This window comes from Oncorhynchus masou, chromosome 25, assembly GCF_036934945.1.
Source record: "Oncorhynchus masou masou isolate Uvic2021 chromosome 25, UVic_Omas_1.1, whole genome shotgun sequence".
Taxonomy (NCBI): domain Eukaryota; kingdom Metazoa; phylum Chordata; class Actinopteri; order Salmoniformes; family Salmonidae; genus Oncorhynchus; species Oncorhynchus masou.
The window spans coordinates 23,642,829-23,668,083 of NC_088236.1; the positions used below are offsets into that span (position 1 = coordinate 23,642,829).

At 47.2% G+C, this 25,255-nt stretch overlaps 1 protein-coding gene across 1 annotated transcript in view; it reads right to left on the reverse strand.

Moving 5' to 3' along the window:
* fbrsl1 (fibrosin-like 1) overlaps positions 1 to 25,255 on the reverse strand; it is a 502,878-nt gene that overhangs the window by 256,986 nt on the left and 220,637 nt on the right. Inside the window, 2 exon segments of the mRNA XM_064936970.1 lie at positions 8,403 to 8,438; positions 19,187 to 19,288. Of these exon segments, the coding sequence (XP_064793042.1) occupies positions 8,403 to 8,438; positions 19,187 to 19,288 (138 nt within the window).

Sequence of the window (25,255 nt, forward strand, 5' to 3'; positions counted from 1 at the left end):
TCAGAGAGTCCTGATAGTTCAGAGAGTCCTGATAGTCCAGAGAGTCCTGATAGTCCAGAGAGTCCAGAGAGTCCTGATAGTCCTGATAGTCCTGATAGTTCAGAGAGTCCTGATAGTTCAGAGAGTCCTGATAGTTCAGAGAGTCCTGATAGTCCAGAGAGTCCTGATAGTCCAGAGAGTCCTGATAGTTCAGAGAGTCCTGATAGTCCAGAGAGTCCTGATAGTTCAGAGAGTCCTGATAGTTCAGAGAGTCCTGATAGTTCAGAGAGTCCTGATAGTCCAGAGAGTCCTGATAGTTCAGAGAGTCCTGGTAGTCCAGAGAGTCCTGATAGTTCAGAGAGTCCTGATAGTTCAGAGAGTCCTGGTAGTCCAGAGCGTCCTGATAGTTCAGAGAGTCCTGATAGTTCAGAGAGTCCTGGTAGTCCAGAGAGTCCTGATAGTTCAGAGAGTCCTGATAGTCCAGAGAGTCCTGGTAGTCCAGAGAGTCCTGGTAGTCCAGAGAGTCCTGATAGTTCAGAGCGTCCTGATAGTTCAGAGAGTCCTGATAGTTCAGAGAGTCCTGGTAGTTCAGAGAGTCCTGATAGTTCAGAGAGTCCTGATAGTTCAGAGTCCTGATAGTTCAGAGAGTCCTGGTAGTCCAGAGAGTCCTGATAGTTCAGAGAGTCCTGATAGTTCAGAGAGTCCTGGTAGTCCAGAGAGTCCTGATAGTTCAGAGAGTCCTGATAGTTCAGAGAGTCCTGGTAGTCCAGAGAGTCCTGATAGTTCAGAGAGTCCTGGTAGTCCAGAGAGTCCTGGTAGTCCAGAGAGTCCTGATAGTTCAGAGAGTCCTGATAGTTCAGAGAGTCCTGGTAGTCCAGAGAGTCCTGATAGTTCAGAGAGTCCTGATAGTTCAGAGAGTCCTGGTAGTCCAGAGAGTCCTGATAGTTCAGAGAGTCCTGGTAGTCCAGAGAGTCCTGATAGTTCAGAGAGTCCTGATAGTTCAGAGAGTCCTGGTAGTCCAGAGAGTCCTGGTAGTCCAGAGAGTCCTGGTAGTCCAGAAAGTCCTGGTAGCTATTTGGTTAATTATTTAACTAACTATTTAGCAGACTTATGAATTGGGGGTAGAAGCTGTTCAGGGTCCCGACTTGGTGCATCGGTATCGCTTGTAGTGCGGTAGCAGAGAGAACAGTCTATGACTTGGGTGGCTGGTGTCTTTGACAATTTTTAGGTCCTTCCTCTGACACAAGCCTGCAGCTATCTGTTGCATAGCGCCTTTTGTTCTTCCTCTCCCAGTAAGATTTGGCCATCACAGGTATGTTTCCTGCTTGTTTCCTGAAACAATCGTTAGGGCGCTCGGGAGACAGACAAAGCGGAGAGAGGATTTCAACAGCTAGGCACAGCAGTGCAGTCAGATGTTTTCACATGTGGGAATGGAGCAGAGAAAAAGTCAAGACAAGATGCGCTGTCTCAAAATCACAAAGATGTATTTTTTTTTACCAGATCTAAAATGGTTTTCGGTGGATACCTGGAGGGGACGGATATGTGTCTGTCTGTGTGTCTCTACCTTTGACTAATATTTCACTAGTCATGCTGAATGAATTACCTGCAGCAGTGTACAAAATGACCATGATTTATTATGTTCCCCTCAGTGTATAATCAAGTTGCTAGAGAGTGGTCCTCTGTAGCTCAGGTGGTAGAGTATGGAGCGGGGATTTTGTAATGTTGGTTTGATTCCCTAGATCACCCATGAGTGAAACATTTACAGTATGCGCACATTTCTGTTATCCAAGTCACTTTGGATAAGTGTCTACTAAATGGCACGTTATATATACCGTATACAGAGAGACAGAAAAGAGAAAGAAGGGGAAAGCGAGAAAGACAGAGGGGAAGGGAAATGAAAGGGAAAAGGAGAGGAAGAAAGAATGATAAGAGCTGGTGCCATTTTGAATACAAATACACCCTTCTTTGGTGACATAGTAAGGCCAAGCCCTCTTAATCATATCGATCTGCACATACTAATCTGCTTCTGTGCCAGATGACAGCAGGAAGGTTAGTGATCCTGGTTAGAAGAGTCAGCATCACAGCCTCTCCACCAAGATGGCCACTGATGAGCTTTTAATGTGGCCTCTGAGCTTTGAGCTGGGAGGAGAGGAGGCAGAGAGAAAGAGCCAGTGCTGATTACATGAATGAATGCCTCTGACTGACAAAGTGAAGTTATTCACAACCCACAGGAGGCTACTCTCTCCGCTCTCTCTCACATTTCTCTCCCTCTCTGGCCTCTCCCCCTCTTTCTCTCACTCTCTCCCCTCTCTGTCCTTCATTTCCCTCCCCTGTGAGAATGCAGCCAGAAATCCCTCCCCAGACAGATGGATGTTTGAAATGGGAGGTTTAATTTATGATCAGGTTTAGGGTTGGATAATGATATCGAGCATTGTAATTTGCTGATGCAAATGGTATGTTATAATGGGCTATAAAAGCCATAGTAAATCTAGGAGAATGGCCAAACACCCAGATCCTTCATTACACAGCGTATTAAAGCATTCAAGTCTGCATTCAGAGATTTTAGAAATTAAAGTAGCATGTAATTGGGCCTTGATTGTGGTGTATGTAATATATGAGTAGAATTACTTGTCTAGAGCGCCCATATACACTGTGTACAAAATATTAGGAACACCTTCCCTTTCCATGACATAGAGTGACAAGGTGAATCCAGGTGAAAGCTATGATCTCTTACTGATTTCACTTGTTAAATCCACTTCAATCAGTGTAGATGAAGGGGAGAAGATGGGTTAAAGACAGATTTTTAAGCCTTGCGACACGGATTGTGTATGTGTATCATTCAGAGGATAAATGGGCAAGACAAAATGCGTCTTTGAACTGGGTATGGTAGTAGGTACCAGGCGTACCAGTTTGTGTAAAGAACTGTAGCGCTGCTGGATATTTGAGGCTCAACAATTTCTAATGTGTATCAAGAATGGTCCACCACCAAAAGGACATCCAGACATCCAGACACAACTGTGGGAAGCATTGGAGTCAACATGGGCCAGCATCCCTGTGGAACACCTTCGACACCTTCGACACCATGCCCCAACGAACTGAAGCTGTTCTGAGGGAAAAAGGGGAGGTGGAACTCAATATTAGGAACGTGTAAGTTAATGGGGAATGCCAGCGGTATACACATCCTGAGAGCATCGTCACTTAAATTGGGCCAAGTTGGTGGGGGGCATCAACCAAGAAAAACCAATATATATTTACCCTATACCCCTGGGGTCTGTGTGTTTCAGTGTGACATAAACATGGTTGTAACACTGTGATTCATTTAATAATCTATTAGATCTACATAGAGCCTTGTACATTCTCTAATATTAGTTCTACTATAACAGTGGTTTGGATTGAGAAAGGGCTGAAATGAACCATTAAAGTCACCTCTAGAGAAAAATGCCACTGGGCCAAAATCACTTCACAGCCCTCTAAGTTGTTTTTCAGTCACTAATATCAATTCCCTTCGAAAAACCATATGAGGGTATGCAGTGATGCCGAACTCCCCATCTCTTACACAAAGCCTTAGGCGCAAAGCCAAGTGGGCAAAAGCAATTAAGAGTTCATTTAGAACAAGCGAACTATGCCGGCGGTTTCTGAGGCCAGGCCTGCACTAATTCACCATGTCGCCTTTTTATTCAAATGACCTCTCCCAGAGTACCTTTTGTGTTGGCGGATTTTAAATGGCATCTCCACCCCTCCACCATAGGGGCTGTGCAGTCATTGGAAAGGGGATTTTCTGTCCACTGCCATTCAGTGTGCCGGGCACCCAGAAGCCTAAAGCCTTTATCTGGAGCAAATGATTGATGTGTTATGGGCCCTGCTGTGGTTAACAGACATTTTTATCTGTTGCTAGTGGCAACAGCCGGGCTCCCCCGGCGAGAGGGGAGCAGCAGGCCCCTGCTCTGAAGCAGGCCCGCACACAGGCATAATCAAATCGGGTTTTCAACCCGGACAGCCCTTCTAGAGCGCCCCTGACAGACAACACCTCACTAGAGGGAGGGGACAATGTCAGGGCTCCAACCCTTTCCTGCTGGGCCATTGGTTTATTTTACACATTTTCACAATGTGCAGGGGCCGCTGGTATGTAGCTAGACACCTGCAAGACGATGGAAACTATGGCCGAACAGAGGCGGTCTGGGATGGGGGAGTTTCAAGGTGAGACAGGGGAGACAAATATACTGTGGACAAAGATAGAGAGAGAGTGAAAGACAGAGAGATACAGAGAGAATGAGACAGAGAGCAATAGAGAGAGAGCGAGAGAGTTTTAATGTAGGGGAAAAGATAGGGCCTTCCTCAGCTCATAGGGTGTATTGGTGGGTAATATGTGACGTTACATTCACTGAAAAAGATGTACATGTTTATAGTAAAATCACATGAAATATGTTGTATAATTTCCCCTCAATTTCCTTCTTTGGCTTTCATAACAATCGGTTTATTTAACATTTAATACGATGAATCATGTTGTTTAGTTAAATAAACCATGAAGCTTTTTAATAGAGTTTATTATGAATTTGATAAAGATCTTTTGTCTTTAAACCTTGCTTGTCAGACAAGGACATTTATTTGGAACAAAGCGGAGGTCATGAATGCCAAATCAATTAAATGAGGTTGTTTTAGGAACGCACAGATGACTTTGCGAATGTTATGTTTGAGTGTAGACTCATCTAGCATAAAATAGGATTAAATACATCGGAGCAGGGTAATACCCAACAGGTGTGTCTGTGAGCTATAAACACTCCAGCTCAACCTCGAGCTTGTAACTACTAACATACTGATAAACCCTCCCAAAAACGTACAGTATCAGCATTCCAACTGCATCTCAGTACAAGGTCTATCTATAATCATTGTGAATAGCCTGAAAAGCCGGACCCTAGGCAACACAGTGACTCTATTGGCACAGAGGAACTACGTCAATGCCTACGTCACTAATTTATCCACTTGAATAAAATAGCAAGATGGAAATCAGAGGTAATTTTTAACGAGTGCATTTCACAGGTGGCTCTTTTGCATCAACTACATTTCTTTATTTAACCTGTATTTAACTTGGCAAGTCAGTTAAGAACAAATTCTTATTTACAATGACGGCTAGAAACAGTGGGTTAACTGCCTTGTTTAGGGGCAGAACGACAGATTTTTACCTTGTCAACTCGGGGATTCGATCTAGCAACCTTTACGGTTACCGGCTCAATGCTCGAACCACTTGCCTACCTGCCGGCTACTAAAACCATGATAAAGGTATTGCATGCAAACTTTGGTTTTGAATTGCGACGTTCTGGCATGTCTGCCTCGTGATTTGTTGGAATTTCAGTCCCTGGATGTTTGTTTTTTATCGACGTAGGCAGTGACATAAAGAGTCCATCATTGAAAGGGTCTGGCCCTAGTCCAGCGTTTCCCGAACTCGGTCCTCGGGACCCCAAGGGATTCACGTTTAGTTTCTTGCCCTCTCACTACACATTGGGCTGATCAAAGCTTGATGATTAGTTGATTATTTGAATCAGCTGTGTAGTGCTAGGACAAAAAACAAAACGTGCCCCCTTTGGGGTCCCGAGCACCGAGTTTGGGAAACCCTGCCCTGGTCACTGTGTTGCCTTTTCAAGACTGCATTGTGAAGGGGGGAAAACAAGAGTTGGGCCTTCAGTGGCTGGGGGAAGCTCACTCGCTTCCTCTTGGTGAAAAGGAGCTGTTTTATATTTTCGTAAACTGTCTTCCTCTGTTCTGTTTCAAGCCTGCAGAGGATATTGGAGGGGCAGATAGCCACATCGTGATATTTTGACATTTCTCTCCGTCTCTTAAAAGCCTATCTCGCCGAGCGAGGCACAGAGGAGGACTGGAGGTTTTTATCGAGGGCCCCAGAGAGAAAGATAATTCACCAGAAAGACTCAGGGACAGGGGCCATCTCCTTCTCCTCTCCCCTGTAAAAACAAGCAGGTAGTGAACAGCTGAGAAAATGGGCCAGATATTGTCTCCCAAACGTGTGACACTATAATAAAGCCAGAGGAAGAGAGGAGAGGGAAACAGGACCTGAAACTATTCCACATCCACTTTTACCTCAGACTGATAGTGGTGCTCAGTGGTTGTGCTGTATATTACCTGTTATCAGCGATGGAGTTTAATACAGATTAATGTAAGGAGTCGGATGTGTACAGCTCATGTATGCTAATGCGGAACTAGCCATATTGTACGTTAATACATGCTAACATGTACCTATAAATATGATGAACCTGAACCTACGGCTTCAGTCCTCCTACAACTCCAATTCCGTATATGTCTACATCTGAATGTCTACTTTTACATCTCAAATGAACCTCTCTGATAAAGCAGCCTGGCAGACATGCAACGTCAGAAACATATGTCAGGGGAAACAGCGGAGGCGTTATCTCCTATAGAAGTGGAAAACAAACTGTCAAGAGAGATTGTGTTTTTGATCTCTTAGTGCCTTGTGACAGATAAAACCACCCCCCAACTACCCGCTACCCCTCTCCTTCCTCCAGCCACAACACCTCCCGTTGGCTGCATTCGTTCTGCCCTCTCTCAGACAGGCCCCTGGTGGTTCCGAGGCCCCATTTCAGAGCCCAGAGCACCTGCTGATAAGGGCCTCTGTGCGGCCCCAGAAGTCAGAGTTGAGAGCACTCTGAGAGAGCCGAGCCTCTGAATCATTCTGCCCACAAGCAGCCCAGAGGGCAGCACCATCAGATAGGACAATGTGAGACTTCCTTCCCCTGTGCACTTTCTTGCTTTTGTCTTGCTGCCCTCCCTCTCTCCTTTTCTACTTCCCTCTCTCTCGATCTTTGTTGATCTTACTCTCTCTCTTCTCTCACTCTCCCCCCGCCTCACTATCCGTAAAGAACAGATAAAGACAGGGGTCCTTCTCCTTCCTTCCTTCCTTCCCTCCACCAGACTCAAACTGACAGCTCAAGTGAAAGGGCTGCAGCAGCTTCCGGGAGGTCTTGTTTGTTTTCATCTCTGTGAGAGTATGCAGCCATGAGGGAAAAGGAATGGGACATGTTCCATTTCCACTCACCAGTAGCACCATAAGGACCCACACAGATCAATGTCTTTTAACTTAAGCTTTGTTTGGCTCTTTAAACGCTACCTCAGCAGATACTCTTCCCCTGATTAGCAGTGACAAACCATTTATAGATGTTGTTTATTTGTTTGATAACACTGAAGCTACAATACGAATTGCCATGACACTCACAGGCAGGTCTAGTCTCTCTATAAATTAGCCCTTTCATGTACACACTTAGAAAACCAGGATCCAAAATGGTTATTTGGTTGTCCCCATAGGATAATCCTTTTTGGTTCCACGTAGAACCCCTTTTGGTTCCAGGTAGAACTCTTTTGAGTTCCATGTACAACCCTCTGTGGAAAGGGTTATACATGGAACTCAAAAGGGTTCTACCTGGAACCAAGAATGGTTCTTCAAAGACTTCTCCTATGGGGACAGCCAAAGAACCATTTTAGGTTTCTAGATAGTACCTTGTTTTTTGTGTAGAGTGTAGAGGACAACATGGACAACTAGAAACACTCACGACTGCCTCTATCAACTCCGAGCCTCATCATTAAAGCAATACTCATCAGCTTTCTGCAAATAATGATAAGTGAAATGGATCATTAGGTTTGAAAAACACATACTGGTGTGTAGTCTGCAAAATATACTTTTAAATGGGAAAAATAGTTTCCTAGTGACAATAAGTAAACCAGTGTACATTATGAAACGAATGGGCTGACAAGATTTTTTCTAAACATTTTCACTACGCACAAGAACACGTTCTACATTTTCACTTCAACGGTAAGGAAAGTATAGCGCTCAATGTGAATGGAGTTATATTTCCCCTATTCATAACATAGGCCTACATAATAACAGCTATGCTATGGCTTTTCTAAAAGGATAAGGTAGTATATTATATATGTATAGTGGGAAAATTACTTTTGTGTATCAATGCAGGCACTCACTTAAAAAAAGGCTTTTAAGCATAATGTCTGACAACTGAATCAAATGACTAGATGGCAGGCAGTTGGAGGAAGACACCTCCCCTAACACTTCAACTGCTAAACCACAGAATGGCTGCCTGCCTGCCTGGCCTGACGTGATGGATGTCAATAAAATAGGCACATTTACCCAAGGTAGAGCAAGACACTCTATGGGGCCCTGGTCAAAAGTAATGCACTACGTAGGGAATAGGGTGCCATTTGGGGCTTAGTGTCTTCCCTTCCTTCCTACAATTTAACCAGTCATTCAAGATGAATGTCCCTAATTTCATGATTTCTCCATTACTCTATTTAACATAATACAAGTATCGAGCGGGGGAGCCATAAAGAGGGCCGTTGGAGATTGTAATTCTGCCGTAAAAGTCATGAAGCATGAAAATGTCACTTACCGAGTAGCCCCGGCCTGACAGCGAGTGAGTGGAGCTCTGTAGAGAGAGAGAGGAGAACAGGGTTGACCTTTAGGGGCCATGAGCCAGCCGCTGACACAGAAATTATGAGGCCGCTATAGTTTAATATCAATATTCATGTTAACCTTCTGTCTCCCATGTTTTTGGAGTGAACAACATATCAGATGAAACATGAATACAGTATAGCACTACATAAATATACCATTCCATTGCATCACCCTTAACAACCCATCTTTCATTGATTTGTGAAAAAATTATTTAGTGGAGTGGGATAACATTTACAGTATAAGTAATGGGGAGTAGTTCAGGGTCAAAGTTGAGTTTTGTATGCATGTATGGACAATATTGAGCGATTTCAGTGACAACAGAAATTGTATTTGTATTACATTATATTGAATTTGTATTAGGATTTTGAATTTGATATTTTTTAATTTCTGCACTTTTTTAAATCATTGAATTCATAAATGTTACTTGTATTTCTGTCACGGCTTTCGTTGTGGGAAGGAGTAGCGGACCAAAATGCAGCGTAGTTGTGATTCATTTCATTAAATAAGGAAACTATACACGATTAAACTAACAAAATAACAACCGTACGTAAACCGAAAACAGCCCTATCTGGTGCAAAACACAGAGATAGGAACAATCACCCACAAACACACAGTGAAACCCAGACTACCTAAATATGGTTCCCAATCAGAGACAATGACTAACACCTGCCTCTGATTGAGAACCATATCAGGCCAGACATAGAAATAGACAAACAAGACATCCAACATAGAATGCCCACACAGATCACTCCCTGACCAACCAAAACATAGAAACATACAAAATAAACTATGGTCAGGGTGTGACAGTACCCCCCCAAGGTGCGGACTCCGGCCGCAAAAGCAGAACCTATCGGGGTGGGTCTGGATGGGCATCTGTCCGCGGTGGCGGCTCCAGTGCTGGACGTGGCCCCCACTTCACCGTAGTCCTCCCCCACCTTATCCGCTTCCGTGACCTCCTAGCCACGGCAACCCTACTAAATAACACGGGACAGAGGGGCAGCTCGGGACAGAGGGGCAGCTCGGGACAGAGGGGCAGCTCGGGACAGAGGGGCTCCTCAGACTCTGGCAGCAGCGCCGGACAGGCGGGAGACTCCGGCAGCAGCGCCGGACAGGCGGGAGACTCCGGCAGCAGAGGAGAGGAGGAAGGCTCTGGCAGATCCTGGCTGACTGGCAGATCTGGAAGAGTCTGGTTGACTGGCAGATCTGGAAGGGTCTGGCTGACTGGCGGATCTGGAAGAGTCTGGCTGACTGGCGGATCTGGAAGAGTCTGGCTGACTGGCGGATCTGGAAGAGTCTGGCTGACTGGCGGATCTGGAAGAGTCTGGCTGACTGGCGGATCTGGAAGAGTCTGGCTGACTGACGGATCTGGAAGATTCTGGCTGACTGACGGATCCTGGCTGACTGGCAGATCTGGAAGAGTCTGGCTGACTGGCGGATCTGGAAGAGTCTGGCTGACTGGCAGATCTGGAAGAGTCTGGCTGACTGGCGGATCCTGGCAGACTGACGGCTCTGGCTGCTCCATGCTGACTGGCAGCTCTGGCTGCTCCATGCTGACTGGCGGCTCTGGCTGCTCCATACTGACTGGCGGCTCTGGCTGCTCCATGCTGACTGGCGGCTCTGGCTGCTCCATACAGACTGGCGGCTCTGGCTGCTCCATACAGACTGGCGGCTCTGGCTGCTCCATACAGACTGGCGGCTCTGGCTGCTCCATACAGACTGGCGGCTCTGGCTGCTCCATACAGACTGGCGGCTCTGGCTGCTCCATACAGACTGGCGGCTCTGGCTGCTCCATACAGACTGGCGGCTCTGGCGGCTTCTTGCAGACTGGCAGCTCTGGCTGCTCCATGCAGACTGGCAGCTCCTTGCAGACTGGCAGCTCCTTGCAGACTGGCAGCTCCTTGCAGACTGGCAGCCCCTTGCAGACTGGCAGCACCTTGCAGACTGGTAGCTCTGGCTGCTCCATGCAGACTGGCAGCTCCGGCTGCTCCATGCACACTGACGGCTCTGGCTGCTCCATGCTGACTGGCGGCTCTGGCTGCTCCATGCTGACTGGCGGCTCTTGCTGCTCCATGCTGACTGGCGGCTCTGGCTGCTCCATGCTGACTGGCGGCTCTGGCTGCTCCATGCTGACTGGCGGCTCTGGCTGCTCCATGCTGACTGGCGGCTCTGGCTGCTCCATGCTGACTGGCGGCTCTGGCTGCTCCATGCTGACTGGCGACTCTGGCTGCTCCATACAGACTGGCGGCTCTGGCTGCTCCATACAGACTGGCGGCTCTGGCTGCTCCATACAGACTGGCAGCTCTGACCGCTTCTTGCAGACTGACAGCTCTGGCTGAGGCCTGGTGCGGCACAGGAAGCCTGGTGCGGAGAGCTGCCGCCGGAGGACTGATGTGTGGAGGTGGCACTGGATAGACCGGACCGTGCAGGCGCACTGGTGCTCTTGAGCACCGAGCCTGCCCAACCTTACCTGGCTCGATGCCCACTCTAGCCCGGCCAATACGAGGAGCTGATATGTACCGCACCGGGCTATGCACCCGCACTGGAGACACTGTGCGCTCCACAGCATAACACGGTGCCTGCCCGGTCTCTTTAGCCCCCGTTAAGCACAGGAAGTTTGCGCAGGTCTCCTACCTGGCGTAGCCCTACTCCCTGTGAGCCCCCTCCCAATAAATTTTTGGGGCTGACTCTCGGGCTTCCTTCCGCGCCGCCGTGCTTGCTTCGCCATCTCCATTCTCCTATAACCCTCTTCCCACTGCTCCAATGAATCCCAGGCGGGCTCCGGCACTCTCCCTGGGTCGACCGCCCACCTGTTTATTTCCTCCCAAGTAGTGTAGTCCCGATATTGTTGCTACTGCTGCCGCTGTTGCTTCTCCTTATACCAGCGCCTCTCAGCTCTCTCCGCCTCCAGTTCTTCTTTGGGGTGGCGATATTCTCCAGGCTGATCCCAAACTTCTCCAAACAATTCGCCCTCCCATGTCCATTCCTTCCTTTGTTGCTCCTGCCTGTTACCACGCCGCTTGGTCATGTTGTGGTGGGTGATTCTGTCACGGCTTTCGTTGTGGGAAGGAGGAGCGGACCAAAATGCAGCGTAGTTGTGATTTTATTAAATAAGGAAACTATACATGATTAAACTAACAAAATAACAACTGTACGAAAACCGAAAACAGCCCTATCTGGTGCAAAACACAGAGACAGGAACAATCACTAACAAACACACAGTGAAACCCAGACTACCTAAATATGGTTCCCAATCAGAGACAATGACTAACACCTGCCTCTGATTGAGAACCATATCAGGCCAGACAAAGAAATAGACAAACAAGACATCCAACATAGAATGCCCACACAGATCACACCCTGACCAACCAAAACATAGAAACATACAAAATAAACTATGGTCAGGGTGTGACAATTTCATGATTTGAAACTGAATTGAATGAATATTGCATTCAGTTTTCAAATTCAATATCAATTTAATTGAATATTCAAATTCAATGATTATATATTCATTGAAATTCAATGATTATATATTATATATATATTCTAAACCAGAGACAACATCCTAGTACTTTATCCAGCCAGGAAATGTAGAGAAGAACAGATGGAATGAAACACTCTCTACGGTAAAAAGAAGCTTCTTGCAGTTTCTGAAGCCAATGTGAATGGTTTAATGTATTGTCTTCCTATGAATTTGTCTCTAGCATTTGAACAGTTTTTTGGTTAAAAGCTATTATGACCCCATTTCTGAGAGCCTAGACTCTCTGGAACACGAACGTGCCTTCTGTTCCCCTCACAGGCCATGCAAGACATGTTAGAACATAGTGTCACAAAAAAAACGCAATTTGCCCCAATAAGAATATAGTTTAATAGTCCCGTCAAAGCGCTTCTAAGGATAGCCTTTCCACTCCCTATTTAATCGTGCTCTTGTGACTGACTGGGTTCGCAGGACTGTGTTAGCCCACAGCTAAAGCCCATAGGGATGAGTTCAGGAAGCTAACAAGTCTTCAAGTCTCCAGTAAAGTTACTCATCAAAAGTGCGTGGTTCATCGAACCTCCTCAGTTACATTTCAACCCCCTTTGACCGCATATTCAGAGATCACGGCACCAATATAACTGACTGGGTTCAAATCAGGCCTACTGCACGACAACAACACTTTCTGTGGCAAACAGAAGCAGCAGGATCTGTGCACCCTATTTAATGAGAGTGCAACAGAGGTGGTTTGGTGATCCATGCATGTGATGAGCAACCTTGCCTGAGACCTGAAGACGCGTTAGTTTGACTGACGGGGTTCTAACCCAGGTCTCCTGTACGCCAGACAAGACAACGTTTCAGGTCTCAGACAATTTACCCAGAGTCTAATCTTTCAGGATTGGGGTCAAAATAGTTTAAATGAAATGAAACATGCCACATTGGCTTCAGAAAATGCCCGAAGCTTCCGTTTACCACAGAGAGCAATGCTCCTCTACCTTTCCTGATTGGCAAAGTACCACAATGTTGTCTCTGGTTTTCAATCTGAATTTAAAGAACTGAATTTGAAAACTCAATCTGAATACATCTGAAAAGTTTAATATATGAAACTTTGATAAACGTGAAATGATAGTTTGGAAACTTGATACACAGTAAATTAATGCAGTATCTACCACATTGAAACTGAACATATAAATATTGAATATGAATATTCCATTAAATGTCATTTTTAAACTGAATTTAATATTCATTCAGCTTCAGTTTCAAATCATGAAATACAATTTCAATGATTCAATTTGTGCATTACAAATTAAAAAATCTTAAATTAAAATTCCATATCCTAATATAAATTCAAAATTATGGAATTCAAATACAATTTCTGTTGGCACTGAAATCGCTCCATAGGACAAACCCAATAATGGTTGTCTCATTCACTTATATATAATGTCAAATACACTGATACGATATAATAACCCTGTCATGTGTATGCTGACATAGTGTGCTCGCTTCTGTTGATAGACGAGGCCTCTGACAGGGAGAGTCCATCTCTCTCTCTTTTTATCTCTCTCTCCATCACTCACTCAGGTCACAGTCAGAATACCAATCTCCAAATCTCCCTCTCCTTCCTCTCCTTCCACTTTCCCCCCTTTATTCCTCCATTTCGATTGGCAATTTGCAGTCTCAGGAGGGGACTTTTCTGCAAGACCAATTTTGTCCATAGTACCTCCAATCCCTCCATCTCTCCATCCCTCCCTCCCACACCTTCCTCTGCGCTTTAGCCCTCATCAGTGCCTCTGTGCCTTCTGAATCACAGTCTCAACCCCACTGTGACAATTAGGGAGGTGTCCTACTGTGAACCGGAAAGTCAGCTCTGCGGGAATCAAAAGACTATTCCCTCTCCATTCACACCTCCTGTCCCCACCGCCTGAGATAGAGGGAGGGAGAAGGAGGGGTAGAGGTGGAGGGCAGAGGGGCAGGGCCAGCCATATATGTGGACACAAAGGGGCAAAAGCGAACAACGTAGGTGTAGTGTGTGTGTGAGTGAATGTGCATGCATGCATAATGTGTGTGTGCATGTGTGTGTGATTCAGTAACAGGAGGCCAAGGCCATTTGGAATTAGCCTTACTATGCAGGGTTCATTCAAGTTGGAGCGTTTGGAGTAGAAAGAGAGGCTTATTTAAATGATAATGAGGGACAATCCATTGGATTTAGTCTTGGTGAAGAGAAGAGGGGAAGAATCCATTAAAGCAGTGGTTCATAAGCCATGGGGCTGGGATTCAGCTAAACACTCTCTCTTAAAAGCCATTATACATGGCTCTCAATGGATTTCTGAAGCGCTTAGGACTTCAAAAGGATTTAAGAACCTGCCCCAGAGAGGCAGCAGTGAGGTGGGGGAGGATAGGGGGGAGTCAGGGGGGTGTGGAGGACGCTGGCTGCGTTTTAGGGTTAACTAAACAGCCCCGGAGAACAGAAATGTTGCTAAATTCGCCCTCTAATCCTCTCCCCATTTCCACGCCCCCTCCCCCGGACCCACAAAGCCACGGCGACAAGCAGGGCGAGGCCTGGCAGTTGGTTTTCCTACGGGCCAGACTATTGGATTTTGAGTTGTGGAAACTGAAATGGGCCAATCGGGGCTCAGCAGAGTGTGAATTGTGTGTGTGTGTGTGTGTAAAAACGGGGACAGCTTCCAGCATGCAGCCAGCAGCAGGCCTCCGAGCTCTCCAGCAGGAGTGGGTGGCTGGGCGGGTGAGACCCCAGCAGTACTGCCACCCTCTCTCCCCCCGCTACACTCTCTCTCCCTTCCACCCTCCCCCCTGCACACTGACACAGAAGCACAGAAAATCTCCCTCCACATTTCCCTAATCCCTGCCTGTACGACAGCTTTCTGCCGGGGACCAGCTGAACCAGGGGCTGGTCCATCAACACAAAATCCATTTGGCTAATGAATCACGGCTACAGCACAGTACATAATTAGTTAAGAACTCTTATAGCCTGGGACCACTTTGGAGTAGGAATCAAATATGAGTTATGCATTTAATGAAAATGACTGTTTGTTCTCTCACAGTGCAGAGGCAGTAGTTGAAAAAAGAAGACAGTGAAAGGAAACCCTTCCTCTCCAGCAGTGGCCAGACAGGTCTCGCCCTGAGTGGGCCCAGCTCTGCTCAGAGATCCTATCTGTGGTTTAAAGAGATGGATAGCTAGGGATGGATGGCATTGCTACAGCGATCAGCGTCTTGGTAGGAGATTAGGGAGACATGCCGTATCTAACACCGTCGACGATTACAGCATGCAATTTGAACAGTTCCCCCGCTCCTCCTCCCCGTACCCCCAACACCCTTCACTGTCGCATTTGCCTGTCAGAACTGTCATCCGCCAGCACCCTTTTATCTGCCAAACCCAGCACTTTCTCCTGACTTTTTCATTCAAAAACAGCACAAATTCATGAGGAATGGCAGGAGAGCGAGAGAGAGAGAGAGAGAGAGAGAGAGAGAGAGAGAGAGAGAGAGAGAGAGAGGCTTAGAAAAGGGAAAAGGGAACATATCATGTGAATGGGGTGGGGGAGTGATTTTTTCTCTCTCTCCACATCTCTACATTTTCTTTGGGAATTCTGAATAGCTTGAACAACGCATTTAGTTCATTAAAATCGTTTCTCTCCATAATTTTTCCTCAATCACTTCTTTGACTGTAGAAGTTGCAGCCCCCCCCCCCCCCACACACCCTTACATCCTCCAGCTAAATGAACTGTCTGATTGAATTTACTGAGGTTTGGGAGGCCTGGTTGACAGGCATTAGTTAGGAAGCATATTCTACATTGATTTAAAATGACCCGCTTGGGGATTTTGCATAAATTCATATTACTTTTCCTGTATCTAAATTGCATTATCTCATCCCTAGCTGCCTCCGTTTTCTATACCACCCACTTGTCTTTTAAATGTGCTAGCATATGGATGCACACACGGCAGTAATTGGAAAGACCTTTAACTCTTTGCTGTCCTGGTCGGCGAGGGTCAGCTAACACCTAGAGGAACAGCCTTAGGTCACATCTACATAACCATAGCAGGCTTTGAATGTCGCAGGGCATCTAGGATGCGTCCCAAATGGCACACTAATCCCTATGGGGCCATATAGGCCCTGGTCAAAAGTAGTGCACTATATAGGGAATACGGTGTCATTTGGGATGCAGACAGAGTGTGATAGCTGTGTGTCTGTGTGGCTTGGCTAATAGTTTTCTGCTTGTCGCTGTTGATCAGGACGGTTTTCTATTGAATGTGGATTTATGACGTGTGAGTCTGGACTAGGTAACTAGATAGCCTGCTGCTGGTCTGGTCTCCTGTTAGGAGTTCTGGAGGGTCTGGGGGAGATACAGCCCTAATTAAACACGTTGGAACAAGGTAGGGAGTCATGTTGTATTTTTTTATTACAGTGCCTTGCGAAAGTATTAGGCCCCCTTGAACTTTGCAACCTTTTGCCACATTTCAGGCTTCAAACATAAAGATATAAAACTGTATTTTTGTGTGAAGAATCAACAACAAGTGGGACACAATCATGAAGTGGAACGACATTTATTGGATATTTCAAACATTTTTTAACAAATCAAAAACTGAAAAATTGGGCGTGCAACATTATTCAGTCCCTTTACTTTCAGTGCAGCAAACTCTCTCCAGAAGTTCAGTGAGGATCTCTGAATGATCCAATGTTGACCTAAATGACTAATGATGATAAATACAATCCACCTGTGTGTAATCAAGTCTCCGTATAAATGCACCTGCACTGTGATAGTCTCAGAGGTCTGTTAAAAGCGCAGAGAGCATCACGAAGAACAAGGAACACACCAGGCAGGTCCGAGATACTGTTGTGAAGAAGTTTAAAGCTGGATTTGGATACAAAAACATTTCCCAAGCTTTAAAATGTAAACATCCCAAGGAGCACTGTGCAAGCGATAATATTGAAATGGAAGGAGTATCAGACCACTTCAAATCTACCAAGACCTGGCCGTCCCTCTGAACTTGCAGCTCATACAAGGAGAAGACTGATCAGAGATGCAGCCAAGAGGCCCATGATCACTCTGGATGAACTGCAGAGATCTACAGCTGAGGTGGGAGACTCTGTCCATAGGACAACAATCAGTCGTATATTGCACAAATCTGGCCTTTATGGAAGAGTGGCAAGAAGAAAGACATTTCTTAAAGATATCCATAAAAGGCGTTGTTTAAAGTTTGCCACAAGCCACCTGGGAGACACACCAAACATGTGGAAGAAGGTGCTCTGGTCAGATGAAACCAAAATTGAACTTTTTGGCAACAATGCAAAACGTTATGTTTGGCGTAAAAGCAACACAGCTCATCACTTTGAACACACCATCCCCACTGTCAAACATGGTGGTGGCAGCATCATGGTTTGGGCCTGCTTTTCTTCATCAGGAACAGGGAAGATGGTTAAAATTGATGGGAAGATGGCTGGAGCCAAATACAGGACCATTCTGGAAGAAAACCTGATGGAGTCTGCAAAAGACCTGAGACTGGGATGGAAATTGGTCTTCCAACAAGACAATGATCCAAAACATAAAGCAAAATCTACAATGGAATGGTTCAAAAATAAACATATCCAGGTGTTAGAATGGCCAAGTCAAAGTCCAGACCTGAATCCAATCGAGAATCTGTGGAAAGAACTGAAAACTGCTGTTCACAAATGCTCTCCATCCAACCTCACTGAGCTCAAGCTGTTTTGCAAGGAGGAATGGGAAAGAATTTCAGTCTCTCGATGTGCAAAACTGATAGAGACATACCCCAAGCGACTTACAGCTGTAATCGCAGCAAAAGGTGGCGCTACAAAGTATTAACTTAAGGGGGATGAATAATTTTGCACGCCCAATTTTTAAGTTTTTGATTTGTTAAAAAAGTTTGAAATATCCAATAAATGTCGTTCCACTTCATGATTGTGTCCCACTTGTTGTTGATTCTTCACAAAAAATACAGTTTTATATCTTTATGTTTGAAGCCTGAAATGTGGCAAAAGGTCGCAAAGTTCAAGGGGGCCGAATACTTTCGCAAGGCACTGTAACTCATGATGTGGCATGTATTGATATATTCAGCTCATGGTTTGCTTTTCTGGTTATTGCAAAACAGTTTACTTTGGCCATAGCATATTTGGAGGATTGTCCGGGATACATAACGTAGCCAGGAGGGTCTGGGGGTCTGATGGTCGCAGGGTCTGATGGTCTCGGGGTCTGATGGTCTCGGGGTCTGATGGTCTCTGGGTCTTATGGTCTGGGGGTCTAATGGTAGGCTTGAACGGTGTCCAGATTTGAATATTGTCAAACTGTCCTTCTGTTATCCTGTGATTTACAGTATTACCAGCATAGCACACAAGGAAAGCGCAAGAAAAGCCCATTGGATTTATTTTACTACAATGCTAACACAATTAGCACAAACTAATAGCGAAATCTCATAGAAGCTGTTAGCTAAATGCTAACGAGTGAAAAAAATAACAAATAATTGCAAAGACATGCAAATCCAGCTCATAAAGTTATACAAGTATAGCTATTAGCTACCACATTTTATTTTCGGTGAGTGTGGACATCTACAAGCAAACTGGAACGAGAGAAATTGTGCAAGTGAACAAAATTGTGCTGCAGCACATGTGTACATGTGTACATGGAGCAGAGGAAAACAAAAATATTAGTAAGAAGCACATGGAAAAAATGGCAGCTGTACAGACAACTCATTTAGAGCTCTTTGACTTCTGTCAGAAAGCCATTATAAGATATCTGATTGCAAACATTTAGTCATGAATTGAATACAAGTGTAGCTTCATCACCTCATGTCTGCAGTATAACAGAGACTCTGATAGATATAGAACGCTATGGACTCACCAGCACCTGCTGTCTCCCGTTGTGCTATTTACAAACAAACACCTGACTGACTATTTACAAACAAACACCTGACTGTTCTGGGGACCTACAGTAAGTTTCATAAATGTAAAATAATGTGACAGGTGAAATGAAGAATACAACCTCCTTTATCTCCTAACATATTTCACAAGTTGACTGCTGGTATTAACTTAAAAAGTATCTACAAATATTAAAATGTATTGAAAAACTTCAAATAAATACTGTTGACAGTATTAAAGGCATTGAAAAGGCATCCGTGGCTTTTCCCAAATACCCCGGTATAGGAGATATACGGTACACCTCCCAAGCCGATCTGGGGGTCTAATGGTCTGGGGGGTAGGACCAGCGCGTCTCTCTTACCCCACTGAGGTGCTCTTTAGACGTGCTCCTGTTGGGCCTGTTGATCTCCTGCATGGGCCCATCCTCATCCAGCCTCACCGGGCGCACCTGCAGGGCCTTGGTCTAGAGGAAAGAAACAGAGGAAGAAGCATCCGTTATTATACAGTAGAAAAATAACATGTCGTGTAATAGAATGCATTATGAAGAGGGTATCCATAGAAAGTGTTACCAAACATTGTTCATAGAATAGAGACAAAGTATTGCTTTAGTAAGACTCGAGTCACAGAAGACCAACTTGATACCACATAAAACTACACAGCAACTACAAGATACAACACGACCCAAACTCCATGTAATCACATTTGGCATTGTGTGGTCCATTCACACTATGGGAACCCATCCATAACACAAAGGCAAACTGGTAGCCCCATGTCTCAGTATCAGTTCAAAGTTTGAATGTATGCAAAGTAGCACTGCCAGTAACCAACATGTCTACCTGAAAGTAATGACTTTCACATTGATGCAACACCTGCATCCAAGAACAATCTGCAGTTTATTGTTTACAATCTGCACATAGCGGATATGCCCAGTGGTGCACCACTGAATGATGAAGTTGCTTCTTTGGGTCTGCCAACTAGAGAGCATGTGTTGTTTGGTAGGGGCTAGACAGACAAGCCATGAGAGGAGCGTTTGCTTGGCAGCGACCCATATTCCTAGGACAGATGGGAGGCAGCCACACTGCCACAGTCAGTCGAGGAGGAGTAGGAGATAGGAGGTAGCCACGCTGCCACAGTCAGTCGAGGAGGAGTAGGAGATAGGAGGTAGCCACACTGCCACAGTCAGTCGAGGAGGAGTAGGAGATAGGAGGTAGCCACACTGCCACAGTCAGTCGAGGAGGAGTAGGAGATAGGAGGTAGCCACGCTGCCACAGTCAGTCGAGGAGGAGTAGGAGATAGGAGGTAGCCACGCTGCCACAGTCAGTCGAGGAGGAGTAGGAGATAGGAGGTAGCCACGCTGCCACAGTCAGTCGAGGAGGAGTAGGAGATAGGAGGTAGCCACGCTGCCACAGTCAGTCGAGGAGGAGTAGGAGATAGGAGGTAGCCACACTGCCACAGTCAGTCGAGGAGGAGTAGGAGATAGGAGGTAGCCACACTGCCACAGTCAGTCAAGGAGGAGTGATAGATAGGAGGTCGCCACACTGCCACAGTCAGTCGAGTAGGAGATAGGAGGCAGCCACACTGCCACAGTCAGTCGAGTAGGAGATAGGAGGCAGCCACACTGCCACAGTCAGTTGAGGAGGAGTAGGAGATAGGAGGTAGCCACACTTCCACAGTCAGTCGAGGAGGAGTAGGAGATAGGAGGTAGTCACACTGCCACAGTCAGTCGAGGAGGAGTAGAAGATAGGAGGTAGCCACACTTCCACAGTCAGTCGAGGATTAGTAGGAGATAGGAGGCAGCCACACTGCCACAGTCAGTCGAGGAGGAGTAGGAGATAGGAGGTAGTCACACTGCCACAGTCAGTCGAGGAGGAGTAGGAGATAGGAGGTCGCCACACTGCCACAGTCAGTCGAGGAGGAGTAGAAGATAGGAGGTAGCCACACTGCCACAGTCAGTCGAGGAGGAGTAGGAGATAGGAGGCAGCCACACTGCCACAGTCAGTCGAGGAGGAGTAGGAGATAGGAAGTAGTCACACTGCCACAGTCAGTCGAGGAGGAGTAGGAGATAGGAGGTCGCCACACTGCCACAGTCAGTCGAGGAGGAGTAGGAGATAGGTCGCCACACTGCCACAGTCAGTCGAGGAGGAGTAGAAGATAGGAGGTAGCCACACTACCACAGTCAGTCGAGGAGGAGTAGGAGATAGGAGGCAGCCACACTGCCACAGTCAGTCGAGGAGGAGTAGGAGATAGGAAGTAGTCACACTGCCACAGTCAGTCGAGGAGGAGTAGGAGATAGGAGGCAGCCACACTGCCACAGTCAGTCGAGGAGGAGTAGGAGATAGGAGGTCGCCACACTGCCACAGTCAGTCGAGGATTAGTAGGAGATAGGAGGCAGCCACACTGCCACAGTCAGTCGAGGAGGAGTAGGAGATAGGAGGTAGCCACAATGCCACAGTCAGTCGAGGAGGAGTAGGAGATAGGAGGTAGCCACACTGCCACAGTCAGTCGAGGAGGAGTAGGAGATAGGAGGTAGCCACAATGCCACAGTCAGTCGAGGAGGAGTAGGAGATAGGAGGTAGCCACACTGCCAGAGTCAGTCGAGGAGGAGTAGGAGATAGGAGGCAGCCACACTGCCACAGTCAGTCGAGGAGGAGTAGGAGATAGGAGGTAGTCACAATGCCACAGTCAGTCAAGGAGGAGTAGGAGATAGGAGGTAGCCACACTTCCACAGTCAGTCGAGGATTAGTAGGAGATAGGAGGCAGCCACACTGCCACAGTCAGTCGAGGAGGAGTAGGAGATAGGAGGTAGCCACACTGCCACAGTCAGTCGAGGAGGAGTAGGAGATAGGAGGCAGCCACACTGCCACAGTCAGTCGAGGAGGAGTAGGAGATAGGAAGTAGTCACACTGCCACAGTCAGTCGAGGAGGAGTAGGAGATAGGAGGTAGCCACGCTGCCACAGTCAGTCGAGGAGGAGTAGGAGATAGGAGGTAGCCACGCTGCCACAGTCAGTCGAGGAGGAGTAGGAGATAGGAGGTAGCCACGCTGCCACAGTCAGTCGAGGAGGAGTAGGAGATAGGAGGTAGCCACACTGCCACAGTCAGTCGAGGAGGAGTAGGAGATAGGAGGTAGCCACACTGCCACAGTCAGTCAAGGAGGAGTGATAGATAGGAGGTCGCCACACTGCCACAGTCAGTCGAGTAGGAGATAGGAGGCAGCCACACTGCCACAGTCAGTCGAGTAGGAGATAGGAGGCAGCCACACTGCCACAGTCAGTTGAGGAGGAGTAGGAGATAGGAGGTAGCCACACTTCCACAGTCAGTCGAGGAGGAGTAGGAGATAGGAGGTAGTCACACTGCCACAGTCAGTTGAGGAGGAGTGGGAGATAGGAGGTAGCCCACCCCACCGCAGGAGCACTTCGTCCTATCAGCCCTCTACAAGCCCCTCTCTGAGGACAATGGGGACGGCTGATGGCTGCCTGTGGGGTGTAATCCATTTGACTAGCAGCCTGCTCTGGTCCCTGGTGGCTCTAGCACGCGGTGGCTAGCCTCGGTCTCCAGATCTCCACTGTCATTTAAACACATCACTGCTACAATTAACCTTTCCCTGTAAATATAAATTATGGCCCCCGGCCGTGTAGAATTAAAAGGGTCATCAGCTAATCTGACAGGTCCTGTACTGAGGCGGCGTGGCGGAGGCATTGCCACCTGGCTGAGAGAGAGAAAGAGAGGCAAGAGGCTGGCCTGGCTGTTTGTCAGCCCTTCTGTATGTCTGCCCAGCGACGAGCAGCAACAAGCCAAATAGACACATTTTCTTTCTAATTACCCTGCCTGGTGAGGCCCCGGTCAGGCCAGATGAGGCCTGCTGATTGGATGAAAGGTGCTAGCATGGTGTTGAGGTCAGCAGTGACAGCCCGGCAGAATGGCAGAATGCTACGACAACATACTGCAATCAGGGTGCAGACAGACAGACAGGAAGGAACGAAGGAAGGAGAGTGTGACCCTGTAGGAGGTCGTAATCAGGTGTCTGCCGTCATACAACTCACTCTTTCTCTACCTCTTTCTGCCTCTCCATCTCTTTTTCTCTCTTTCTCTCTGCATCTCTCTCACTGGCTGTCAAGCTAACCATTCCTTGAATCTCAAAATGGATGGCAGGCTTTATGATTATTACTTTTGTTAGGGAGAGCAGCACAAAGAACCCAGCCCACTTCCAGACAATGGGAGGAAGGGAGGGAGGGGAAGAGAGAGAGAGAGAGAGAGAGAGAGAGAGGGGTTAGGTTCACGTCATCTTGTCAAGTCAAATCCAGTTCACTGAGAGCCAGGGAGACAGTCAGGCACTCTGATTACTTTGTTTACCAGGCATCAGCACTGACAAATATCCCAGCCACAGTGTTAACACTCCAGCAGGTCCTGTAGTGGTGGATCCTCAGCAATCACATTGATTATTGATCAGAGTAGAGGGGCTAACAAGGTATCAAGCTTAACGATGCTGCCTGCCTAGCTGGCTGCCTGCCTGGCTGCCGGCCTGATAGGAGGCTCTCTAACCTATTGTTCAGCAGGACGGGAGGAATTGATTCAGGCTTACATTCACCGCCTGTGATAGAGACTGCCGGCCCTGTTGGCCATGTCAGACTGTGATTAAGGGTGTGTTTAGTTCAGGTCCAAGGAGAGGCTTTAAACGGTTGAGATCTATCAGTATCTTCATTTTTTTTAGTTTTTTTTTTACTAAGGGCATGTCTGAAGTGGCAGCCTATTCCCTATGTAGTGCACCACTACATAGAGAATTATTTAGTGGAAGACAACATAAAGAATAGAGTGGCATTTGGGACACACACTAATTGTTCTCTCACTAGCACTGAAGGGCAAGGCTACTTTACAGAGGACTTGTGGGAGGCGCTAAAGGTCTCATCTGAGATCTGATTGGCCAATCCTGTGACAAAGATCAAGGTCAAAATGGCTCCCTGAAGCACTGAAGGATCATGGGAAGTCTTTGAAACGCACTCTGGGTAACGCTAGGGGGAATAGCTCTCTAAAGGACCATGTTTAAGACAATGTGGAGAATTGCCAGGCGCAGCGCGGGCAAGGTTAAACAGGTTGAGTTCAAGCGGCAGCGAGTGGTTAGCTGCTCCCCATTGAAGGCGCTCCGCAGAAATAAAAAACTACACAAGTAACGTGTGTGTTGTACATGAATAATGCACTGGAAATTAGGCCCATTAGTCTGGGTATTGAACATGTCTGTTCTGCGGACAAACTCTCTCTGGAGGCTCTGCTCTGTGCTCTTTAATTAGCTTCAAAGGGCCCTCTAGCATCTTCATTTCTCCCAAGTTGAGTAGCTGCTGACTGCCGATTTGAGCCTGCTCATTTACACTGAACTGAACTGCAGGGGTTTATGAAGAAAGGGAAAAAAACTAAGAACAAACCACGCTTGTTGTGACATTAATAAAAACAGCAGTGTTTCAGTGAGTCTGACATAGTCCATTCACGCTAGGCTAAGCTACTGTAGGCTAGGTTAATCCGCCTCTCCCCCATGTTGATCAACCTGCAGTCAGCCACCCGCCAGCAGGGAGGCAGGCAGCGAGCTGGTGGCTGCTGGGGGATGCTTTGTTGTCATGCTCTTTCTTCTCACCTTGCAGGCCAGCCATTTCAAGGCCTCCGTGTCAGAAGGGTCTCAACCGTCCTGCTCCAATTAGAAAGCTTTCAGCCCCTCAGCACCTCTCCCTCTCTCTCCTCATTCTCCTCTCCCCACCCTTTCTTCACCTGTCAGCTGTAGTCTGGGAGGTTGTGCTTCAGCCTCATCCCGGTGTCAGTCCTTATTACCCTCCTCCAGACCTGGACATCCTCCTGGCTGTTTCTCTACCTTCATCTCCTCTCTTCACAGCTCCTCTCTGCTGGCTGTGGGGCTGTGGAAAGGCTACGGTCGGCAGGGTGGACAAAAGGAGATGCAGGGGAGGAATAGGGCGTTTGCCAGGATACAGATCCTTCCTCTAATTTGTTCTGAAAAGTGTCCTGCGCAAAGGACCCTCACCCCCATTAACCCAACGAGACGCAGTGAGGGAGAAAGTCTCTGCTGCTGGGGGATGGGGAGGAGAGGAGGGAGGGGAAGGTGGCGTGGCCCAGCCCAACAATGCTATGCATCAGGCAGGCAGCAGCAGAGAGGCACCTCAGTGCCGCAGAGCACCGGCTCAATCTATCTGTTCATTATTCCCTGCCAGGCTGGGGCACAGACAAGTGCACTTTAGGGCCACAGGCCAAATTGATTCATCTGCCTTCATTTTCTTCAGGCTCAGAAGTGGCAGCTGCTAGGAGGCAGGGGAAGGAAGGAGAGCGAGTGGTATTGGAGTTTCTGGCTTTGTTCCTCCTCAGCTCAGCAGCCCCCGACACGTCGCTTCTGCCTCCTCCTCCTCTCACCACCCACCCATCCTCCTTCAACATTAC